General features: G+C 32.5%; 1 protein-coding gene across 4 annotated transcripts; it reads left to right on the plus strand.

The window, feature by feature from the left end:
- The first annotated feature begins 2,940 nt into the window (after positions 1–2,940).
- On the plus strand, positions 2,941–10,902 carry PRMT6 (protein arginine methyltransferase 6). 4 transcript variants are annotated; one of them, XM_022870188.2, is made up of 13 exons: positions 2,941–3,618; positions 4,280–4,345; positions 4,673–4,741; positions 5,182–5,217; positions 5,493–5,558; positions 6,668–6,736; positions 6,927–7,004; positions 7,216–7,294; positions 7,457–7,551; positions 9,415–9,499; positions 9,827–10,032; positions 10,261–10,379; positions 10,474–10,902. In XM_022870188.2, the coding sequence occupies exons 1-13, from the start codon at positions 3,358–3,360 to the stop codon at positions 10,514–10,516; spliced, it is 1,272 nt and encodes a 423-aa protein (XP_022725923.1). In that variant the 5' UTR covers positions 2,941–3,357; the 3' UTR covers positions 10,517–10,902. The 4 variants fall into 4 exon arrangements, with proteins under 4 accessions (XP_022725923.1, XP_022725924.1, XP_022725925.1 ...); XM_022870189.2 differs by lacking the exon at positions 4,280–4,345 and having other exon boundaries at positions 3,031–3,618; XM_022870190.2 differs by lacking the exon at positions 5,493–5,558 and having other exon boundaries at positions 3,103–3,618.

A 10,902-nucleotide genomic window follows, 5' to 3' on the forward strand; every position in this document is an offset into this window, starting at 1 on the left:
ACAAACTTGTTGCTAGTAAACAATAGTCATTACTTATGTGATGTAAACAGTAGTCATTATTTATAAAAGTGTTTTACAAACTTATTGCTAGCAAACAGTAATGTACAAAGTTGTTCTATTCTTGAGATCATTCTGTTGATTCTGATGTGAACATAATCATATTACACAAAATATGTAAGTTTAGAAATATGCAATTTAAAAACAAACTTGCATTAATATCCATGAAATATATTCATATTACACAAAATATGTAAGTTTAGAAACATAAATAGCTTTAAATTGACAGCATACATATTACAAGCTAATTACCCTAAACAAATTACTAAATTTTATTCAATTTCTTTGCAACAACAACATAAAAATAACAATAAGCAAACATATTGCAATTCACTTTCAATTTTATTCTTACAATTGTTGTTGTTTGCATTATCTAAAGTGATTTGATTTTGGTGTTCCATTCTTCGCAACCTTCTTAACAAATCTAAAATGACTGTCTTACTCTGTTAATTTATTAGAGGATCATACCATTGAAAAAACCCACATGCACCAAATTACTGCAAATTTAAACAAAAACATCACCAAATCAAATGAATAAAAACACACTAAATTAAAAAAATAAAAATCACAAAACAATAATTTGCTACCTATTGTTGCTGCTTGCAACCCATATTCAAAATAATACACACTAATTTACTGTGTTCTTAAATTTCTACAAAATTTAAAACCAATAGTTCTGTTCACATATTCTAAACCTATATTCAAAATCCAATGCACATTTGTTATGTCATCAAAATCTTACTCCATCTATAAAACCCTAAATTCAATTAATAATAATAAAAATGTTATGTTCTTACTCCATTGTTGTTATAATCGAAAAATCAGCAACCTGGTTAGTGTCAGTTCATTATGTCTTAATTCAAACTTGTTGACCACAATGATAAATAGGTAACAAGCCTATATCTTTTATAGGGTAACCCGTAGCTCCTCCCTGTCAACCTTTGACTCCTCTTTTCAACCCTCAATTCTTTTCTTTCAAACTCTTTTTTTTTTTCTCTTCAACACCCTAAAATTTGTAAAAGTTTCTTTTTTTTGGTTGGTTTAATTTTTTGTTATGGATATTGCAAAAGTGTTTTTTACTTGTTTTATTTGCTTAATGGATATTAAAAAATTCCACATAAAAAAAGTTTGTAAGATTATGTGTCATACCACGTATGAATTATCATCAATTTAAATGGTCCAGCAAATGGAAAGATCACGTTGATACATGTTTAGGTAAGTGAAGACTTAATTATAATTTTTCAAATTTTAAAGACCGATATAATATATAACACAAAATAAAGGGACTATACATGCTATTAACTTAACAATTAATAATGAAAATTTGAAAAACTAGGAAGAATTGATTGATGAAAAATAAAACTAAGGTCAACCAAGATGATATGAATAAATGCTATGAAATTATGATAATTTGTCATCCAATTTAAAATCCTTACCCATCAAAATTGCAGAATGGTGGGTCTTACAAGTATATCTTCAAAAGGTTAATTGTAAGCTCATTTTTATTTAACTAGGTCAAAATTTGATCAGCTAATTAGCATGACTCGCACGTGTATGTGTGTTTATGGTTACTTGCATCGTTCGTCTATAATCTAGAATTTGTATAATATACATAATAATAAGTATATTAAATTATAGATACATAAATAATTATCAAAATATTTATAGGATAGAGGATTTTTAAGTTATTTTAAGGATTCTAAGATATAAGGAAAAATATCAAAATATTTTTTTGATAGGATAAATGATTTTTAAGAATATTTTACAAAAAAAAAATCAAATATATTGACAGTAAAACTTTTAAACTTTATAAGCAAAATTAAAAAGATAACATATATCTGTTATGCTATATTTTAAAAAATTAATTAAAAAAATGAAATATATTTCTATCTCTTATCATTATTTGTGAAATTAAACTTTTAAATTTACAATATATCAAATACTAACTAATTTACATATTTCAAGGTACAAAAATAATTACCAAAGTATTTCATGATAAGATTGAGGTTTTTTAAGAATATTTTCATCTATAATTTAAAAAAGAATATTTTCATCTATAATTTAAAAAATAATACTTTCATATATTTCAAAATTATCAAAAAATTATAAAATAAAATAAACTACCTATAATTATAAATATTATAATAAAATAAAATAAATAATAAAAAATATAGATAACAGGCATCAAATATAATAAAAAGTTTTAAAAATAATTTGTAATCCCGTAATACCCTTTAAAACCCTCAATTACCTCACGAAAATAAAAGAAATTACAATATTTCCTAACACGAATAACCAACAACAAAAATACAATATCAATATATCACATATTAAGTTTAAATATTTTCATTTTCTTTTATTTAATCTTAGTATTATCATAATATTTCATGTCTTCCACTAAAATTATTGTATTACTTTTACGTGAAAAATAATCATTAAATATATATCAAAACAATAAAAAGTTAAAAAATAGTGATATAAAAAATTATTTATACTCTTTAAAAATAAAAGAAAATTGTGACTACATACATAATCAAATAATCCAATTATAAGGTGTTATGGTAAATTGATTGATTTTTTAAAAATACATATTTATTAAACATTTAATAAAAAAAAGATGATATCGTACTAACAACAAGAATATTTTAAATACTAACTAAAAATATTATATTTTTTAATAATTGTAGATCCCATCGTGTAACGTAAGTATTTTTTAGTTCTAAATAATTTGTGAAATATATTGTATTATTTTTATACTAATAACAAGGAATTTTAAAAAAAATATTGGCTAAAAAAAGATTTTCATGTTTTATTATGTATTTATTGAATATAAATATACACACTTTTTTTTTTTAAGTCCAGAATTTTAGAGAAAATTAAAACAAGTAAACTAACGTTATTTTATTTCAATATCATCCCAAAATAAAAAGTAAAATAAGAGAAGATTTTATTTCTCAAGCTTTTTGTTTTTTCAAGGGATAAGTATTAAATCATCCCAAATCCCAATCAGCGGAAGGTAAAGGGTTAGATGAGAGCGTGGAAGCCGGAAGCCCTTTTCTCTATTCTAAGCTCGCATTTTCAACTCTTTTCCAAACCCACCGCAAACCCGTAACCTTAACCTTTAACCCCTATTTCGTTTGATTTGGTCTCTCAACAACAGTAAAAGCCATCATCCCTTCTTTGGGTTTTTGACAAAAATCCCAACAAAAACGCTGCCATTGGCCACCATCTCACACAGTGCCCGCGAATTGCTGCTTCCATCCCACCCAGAAGAGAAGAACCAAAAGAAGTAAGGATAAAATGTATGGAAGCACGGAATACAGTAATGGCTACGTCCAAAATCAACAGCAGCAGCAGCAGAGCTCGGGAGAGAAGCGAGGGGGAGGTCGAGGGAGGAGGGGAGGTCGTAGGTCCCGTGACGCTCATGGCTTTAAGGTTTCTGAGCACCACCACCACAACAACGACCAGCAAGAACAGAAATCACCTCCCCCTTGTACGGATTTCGACATGGCCTACTTTCACTCTTATGCCCACGTCGGCATCCACGAAGAAATGATCAAGGTCTTTACTTTTTGTTCTTTTGCTCGCTACTTATTTGTTCTTATCTAGGTTTATTTTGTTTTGTTGATACTTCTTTGGGGACTTGGGAGAATTTCTTTTACTTTTAGCTTTGTGGGTTTTGTTTTTGGGAAGTTTTAAGTGTTTAAATTTCATGGTTTATAGCAATGTGAGGTCGGGGTTGCCAAGGTCGTGACTCAGAGTGAGAGCTTTAATATGGGAATTCAAATTTGAGTTTTTCTCATATCTCCATCTTCTTTGTTTTAAAAATATGTGTTTGTTATTATTTATTAATTAACTACATTTCTGTGCTGACTTCTTTGTAAGCAAGGTTGATTTTACATTTGTGTCCAAACGTTTTAATACTGGCAAGTCTGTTAAGTTAAGCTTTGCGTTCTTCATTTGGTGATTGGATATTTATTGACTTGAGCTCTTTCCAATGGTGGCTTCTCTAAATTATAGTTTGTTGTTTAAGGAAAGTTTTTTTAATTATATACTTATGAACACTTTATCCAGCTTCTTATGGAATTGTATAATTTTGACAAAGTCGTGAGCTTGTATCAGACTATCAGTTGCAAATGTTGAATCACCTTTTGCCTTTTTAAATAATAATAAAAAAGTTCATGACAATTCTCTGATCATACTTTTTTTTTGAAGCATACAGGATCGAGTTAGAACTGAAACTTACAGGGCTGCAATCTTTCAACACCAGAGTTTTATTGAAGGCAAAGTAATACCATTGTTGTAGTCTCAGTTATAAAATTATATATGATCTCTTTTTGTGCTCAAAATCTAATAATATGAGGATAGTTCTGTATTATGTTTGCATTATCGTACTTGGTTTCATTTTGTGTACGATTCCCATTTCATCCAGTCATAACATTATACTTCACCCACTATAATCTCATACCTAGGTGAAATGCATTTGTATCTTATAAAAACATAGATACGAAGCATCTTGCTCTCAAACTCCCCGGTTGGTTTAAAAACTGCTTTCCTAACAATATTTAGCTGGTTCATTCCTCTTCCTCATTATTGCGTGTGATCGTGCTGACAGGTTGTAATGGATGTTGGATGTGGCACAGGCATTCTTTCAATATTTTGTGCTCAAGCTGGTGCAAAGCGGGTAATATGTCCTGAAGTGCATATTGTATAATTGACATATTTATAATGGCAGTGTCAGTGGAAATTTATTTGAAAATTGATTTAATCTCAATTTTCTGTATATCATGTGGTACTAGTTTCAACTAATTTTTGAAGATTACTTTTTTTAATAAGTGCAGGGGGATTGCTAGTAGTTAAATTGTGTTCAACTTTTTTGATTTCCTGTAGTTTTTCTCTAACTAGTTTCTATGTAAATTTTATAACTTTATCATTAAAAAAGACAAAAAGCTTCTATTAATCTATTGACGAAGAGAAGTGTAGATAGAACTTTAATTTTGTTCTTTATTATATTTTAGAAGTTCAAAGTCTCTTGCTAGCTCAAAGTTATATTCTTGTTGTTAATGTTGATGGATTCATCTAAAGTAAAACTGTCTAGTATTTAAAGTGATTATGTGTTCTCAGGTGTATGCAGTGGATGCAAGTGATATTGCAGTGCAGGTACTTTGGCATTACTGCTTAATTGCTTATTACTGAGGCAATTTTACCATCTGTTTCGAGAGTGGTGATTTAGCACTTTTTCCTTTTCTCATCTCCATTATTGTTTTCTCACTGTGTTAATCACAACAATGAAATTATGAGATCTGGTTCACACAACAATTAGAGCATAAAAACTAGTTAATATATATGTTATTTTACTTATCTAGACCTGGCTTCTTGTATTGGAAATGAAACTGGCTATTGGGTTTTTATTGTTCTTTGCTATTTGCAAGCAGGCAAGTGAAGTTGTGAAAGCGAATAACTTAGATGAAAAGGTCATCGTTTTGCATGGTCGAGTTGAGGTAGGCTTTTCCTCTTAGGCTTATGTGTAATATCACAAGAATATCCATTTTTATGTTTTAATGGACTTAATCTGTTCGCATATTTGAGAAAAGAACAAGGTACTATATTTATCAACATTTGGATGAGGTTGGGGCTGGGGACTTGAATCCTGGACCTTGAGCCTTCATTGGAGGGTAACAAACTAACAACCAGTAGGCCAAATTAGTGTTAGATTGCTTTCTTTCCTTTAACTTTTAAAGTTAGTGAGAATCATTTGTTTATCTATGAAACTGCAAAGATTGGTTTTCAACATCGTGGGATTAGAGATTACTCATGCATTTTTTCTCAAGGTTAAGGGAACACTAGCTGCAGTGTAAAATCAAGTTGGAATTAGACTTGTTGCTGTATGCAAAAAGGATGGGGACCTTTATGTGGTGATTTGCTTTTGCACAACATTTTAAGACTTTGCATTGGTGCTGGTGTTTAACTTTCATTATGGATAAGGGAAATTTTCTATTCTGTCCAATTGTTGGATCTTGGATGAAGTGATTGTGATAGCATCTTCTGGATGCTCTCATTGGTAGATAACTGTGCAATAATGGTTGCAATTGTGGATATATTAGGTCAGTTTACCCATCTTTCACATACTTGATATGAGCTCCTTTCATGGTTATGGTGATCATAAGATAATAATTAGTGAAGCTTGCACCTATAGGATATTGGCCTATCATGCTGTTTGCTGGTGTTGCCAGCCTGCATATTGGCTTGGATTCAGCACACAGGTGTATCACTTCATGTATTATTTACTGAACAATGATTAGATATTTCTGTTATTTGTCTCTTTCTTTGAAGGAGACAAGAAAGCTGTGGTTATTGCAGACTACATTAGTGTATGAGGCTGGTCATTTAAGATAATGAAGAACCAAATCTCATTTGTGCATTTTTGTGTTTGGAATCTATATCTACCAATAAATTTTCTACTTGGTGGTGGTGGTGGTGGTGGTGGTGGTGGTCGGGGGGGGGGGGACAGCTACATGCTTCGCACTGTTCTGAGAAACATTTCCTTCCCTTTAACTCACTTATTTCCTTCTGAATTTCAGACAATTTATACTAGCTATAATTTCTACAGGATGTTGAAATTGAGGAAGAGGTTGATGTAATAATTTCAGAGTGGATGGGCTACATGCTTCTGTATGAGGTGATTGTTAAAACCACACATGATCTTATCCTAAATTATTTTGAAGAGATTTCCAGAAACTCTTTGAGGTTGAGATCAAAGCATGATTTTTATTCGGACAATTGATTCTATATCCTTTTATTCTTTTACTTTTATTTTCCTTGCATTTTGAATATGTATCATTGTGATCATCCTCATTATGATTTTCCAGAGTATGCTGGGAAGTGTCATTACTGCTAGAGATCGGTGGTTAAAACGTGGAGGCCTTATTCTTCCTTCCAATGCAACGGTTTGTTTCACTTCATACTAGTATAGTGTAATTTTGTTTTACTAGCTGGGCCTGGCAGTGTAATTGAGCTTGTTTTTTCTTTTTCCATTTTGTTTAACAGTCATGTCTTGAATCTTGAATCATATGAAGCTTTATTGTGTTGCAGAATATGGTACTCATATGATGAAAATCTATTTATTTACTGTTTATTTTCACTCTTTACTGCTTGCAGTTATACATGGCACCCATCACACACCCTGACAGATACAGGGACAGCATTGAATTTTGGCGCAATGTCTATGGAATTGATAGTGAGTATATGCTAAATTAGATTTTTTTTGTTCCATGCATTTATGTGAAATTAACTTCTAACAACCTGCTCAGAAATTGCAGCACTCATGCCTTTTACTTGTAGCTTGTTTCTGTTTTGACTGTATGTTAATCGGCAATTATGATGTTATTTTCTCTTGCAGTGTCTGCAATGTTGCAGCTTGCAAAACAGTGTGCATTTGAAGAGCCATGTGTGGAGACAATAACGGGGGAGAATGTTTTGACATGGCCGCATGTGGTGAGTGTTCTAATTCTCTCACTTTAGTCTCCCTTTGATTTCTCAACCGATTTCTGTACTTGGAAAGACTGAAGTTTATTTTCTGTAAATACAAGTATGTAACTATTGAAATTTTCTCAGTTGTAGTTTATTACATTTGGTTCGTGCCTGTGAATTTTTTTTAAATATCATTTTTTGTCCATTTGGTGCATTTGCATAAAACAAGATTGTTCAAACTATCAAGGAATAAAACTTATGAGTCATACTATGAAACATTGGGAGAGAGTAATTGAATGTAGGTTGCGACGTGAGGTAACTATTTTCGAAAACCAATTTGGGTTTATGCTAGGACGCTCCACAATAGAGGTGATCCACCTTTTGAGGCTTTTATTAGAAGGTTTTCAGGTGAGAAAGAAAGATCTACATATGGCATTTATCGACTTGGAGAAAGCATATGATAGAGCTTCTCGAAAGGTGATTTGGTGGGCCTTAATGAAGAAAGGAGTCCCTTTAAAGTACATCAACACAGTTAAAGATATGTATGAAGGAGTGGTAACGAATGTGAGGATGGTTGGGGGCATGACAGATAGCTTCCCTATTACCTTAGGATTACATCAAGGCTCAGCACTAAATCCTTTCCTTTTTGCATTACTTATGGACTAGCTCACTTGACGTATCGAAGATAAGGTGCCACGGTGAATGTTATTTGCTGACGATATAGTTTTAATTGCGGAAACATGTGATGCCCTTAATGCGAAATTAGAATTATGGAAGAGACATTGGAGTCTCGAGGTTTTAAATTGAGTATATCTAAAACTGAATATATGGAATGCAAGTTTAGTAATCACAAGAAAGTGGGTACTAGTGTGATTAAGTTGGATGGTGAGGGAGTACCAAAGATTAGCCAGTTCCAATATTTGGGATCAATTATTCAGAGTGATTCTGAGATAGAAGCAGATGTCAAATATAGGATTCAAGTAGGATGGGCAAGGTGGCAAAGTGCATTGGGTTATGTGATCGCAACATGCCTTTAAATTTAAAGGTGAAGTTGTATTAAATAACTGTAAGGCCTACATTACCATATGGAATTGAGTGTTTAACTATTAAGAAACAACATGAGAAGAAAATAAACGTAGCAAAGATGAGAATGCTTAGATAGATGTCTAGTAAGACTAAAAGAGACAAAATCAGAAATGAACAGTTTTGAAAAAAATTAGGGGTAGTCCAAATTGAAGACAAGATGAGAGAGGGCTATTTGCAGTGGTTTGGATGTGCGAAACATAGACCTAGTTGTGCACCAGTTAGGAGAATTGAGACTCTAGATTTAGGAGAGATTAAACATCTAGAGGTAGATCACGAAAGATATGAATGCAAGTAATAAAAAACAACATGATGGTTAAGGAATTAGATGAAAAAGTGGTTGTTGATAGAAATGCATGGCACAAGAGGATTCAAACTACAACCGAATTTGATTATCTTATTTGGTTTTTCATACAGCTGACCCCAGAATATGGGATATAAGGCTTAGTGTGTTGTTTTTGGTGCATTTACAATAATCTTCCTGACCAAGTGTTAGGTTTATCATATCATTTGTCATCTTTACCTAACAAACCACAATCTCCTTAGAACACCTAGACATGAGTTGTAAGTGCACACATGGTGTCTGTGCATCCTAATGGCTTCTTCGTATATTAAAATTGTGATATAACAATATGTCATGCATTTCTCACATCAGTGTCATGTGGCTGTTGATTGAGACATTCTCTTTACCAGCAGCATTTGTCCAGGTTATACACCCAAATTATGAGCACTATAACATTGTTTATTTTAACATATTTCTGAAATTGCCCATCAAAAGGCATTTAAATTTATTATCATTAACAGGTTAAGCATGTGGACTGCTACACTATCCAACTCCATGAGCTAGAATCTGTGTCTACAAGATATAAGTTCCAGTCTATGATGCGAGGTAAGCCTTCCCTTGAATTTGTGCCTTTCTATATATGACGTCTTCTTTTTGTGTGTGTGCACACAAGCTGTGTCAGGATTACCATTGTGTGTGCGAACTGTAAAATTGAGATGTTATGCAGTGATGTAATCAATTTATCTTCTCTTCTGGAAGGGACTCTTTAAGGGCTTTTGGTTTACCGTCGTTTCACATCATTTACATCATTTTCTGTTGGCCATAGTTTTATGTTCCTATTTTTAACTTACAGAATTGTTCCTTGCAATTTTTCTTAGTATGTCTATGCATTTTAAGCACAGTATTCATACTTGATACTTCCCTGATTCCCAGCTCCACTACATGGATTTGCATTTTGGTTTGATGTTGAATTCAATGGGCCAGCAAATTCTCCTACAAATAATCATACCCCATCTTCACTTATTGGCACATCGAATAATAATCCTATGGATGGCATCCTGAAGAAGAAACGACCCAATCCCAATGAAGCACTTCTACTCTCAACAGCACCAGAGGATCCTCCAACACATTGGCAACAGGTGCTGACTTTGCAGACAAAGACACACCTGCAGACAAAAATTGTTTGAATCTGTTAAGAATTATGCTATTGATTTGAGCATAACAAAAGCCTGAACGGTCAACTTTACTTAACTATGAAGTTTAACTGTGAAGAAGTCCTATCATTTTTACATCTGATAACTTGCATGCAGCTACTGGTTATATTCTATAATGGACCCTTTTTAATGTTTAGGACATGAATTTTGCAGACATTGATATACTTTTATGACCCGGTAGAGGTGGAACAAGATCAAATCATTGAAGGCTCTCTAACACTATCTCAAAGCAAAGAAAACCGTCGATTTATGAATATTCATCTTGAGTACTCGTGAGTAACAGCAGTTTTCTAAGCTAAGGAGTAGCTTTCCTTCTGTTGGGTAAATGGTTATGGCTCATCAACTTTCTGATCTTCACTTTTGCAGTTCAGGAGGCAGATCCTATGTAAAAGAGTCGGTAATGCGATGATCCCTTTGAGGTACCACGATTGTACGGCTCTACTTCTGTGCCTGTAGTTACCATCAAGCTCTGTGTTTTTGGTGAGATCCCTCACTTGACTTCACAGGCTGAGTGATGTGACTAATTTTTACCATACAAAGGATGCACAAAGATGAGGAAGCTATTTGTTTAACTTGGTACAAAATTGAAATAGGTGAAAATTTGACATCAGCTCTGCTAGTGGTGTAAGATTGTTGTTTCAAAAACCAATGATGGTACTCTTTATTTACCACCATTTGTAACGGAATCTAAACATTTGGTCGTGCCTACCCTTCCTTAATTTATCAGCTGATAAACTTCATGGCCATCTCCTCCAATTTTTTAATTCAAGTGGTTCGCTTTGCATTCCTTTTTTC

The sequence above is a fragment of the Durio zibethinus genome, chromosome 5 (assembly GCF_047325235.1).
Source record: "Durio zibethinus cultivar Kanyao isolate XHJ-2024 chromosome 5, ASM4732523v1, whole genome shotgun sequence".
In the NCBI taxonomy this organism is placed as follows: domain Eukaryota; kingdom Viridiplantae; phylum Streptophyta; class Magnoliopsida; order Malvales; family Malvaceae; genus Durio; species Durio zibethinus.

Bases quoted from the DNA above. Each gene is read 5' to 3' on its own strand.
- PRMT6 (XM_022870188.2), top strand. From the start codon at position 3,358: ATGTATGGAAGCACGGAATACAGTAATGGCTACGTCCAAAATCAACAG. The intron at 3,619-4,279 runs GTCTTTACTTTT...TGAAGCATACAG, and splicing joins TCCACGAAGAAATGATCAAG to GATCGAGTTAGAACTGAAAC. The intron at 10,380-10,473 runs GTGAGTAACAGC...TCACTTTTGCAG, and splicing joins AATATTCATCTTGAGTACTC to TTCAGGAGGCAGATCCTATG.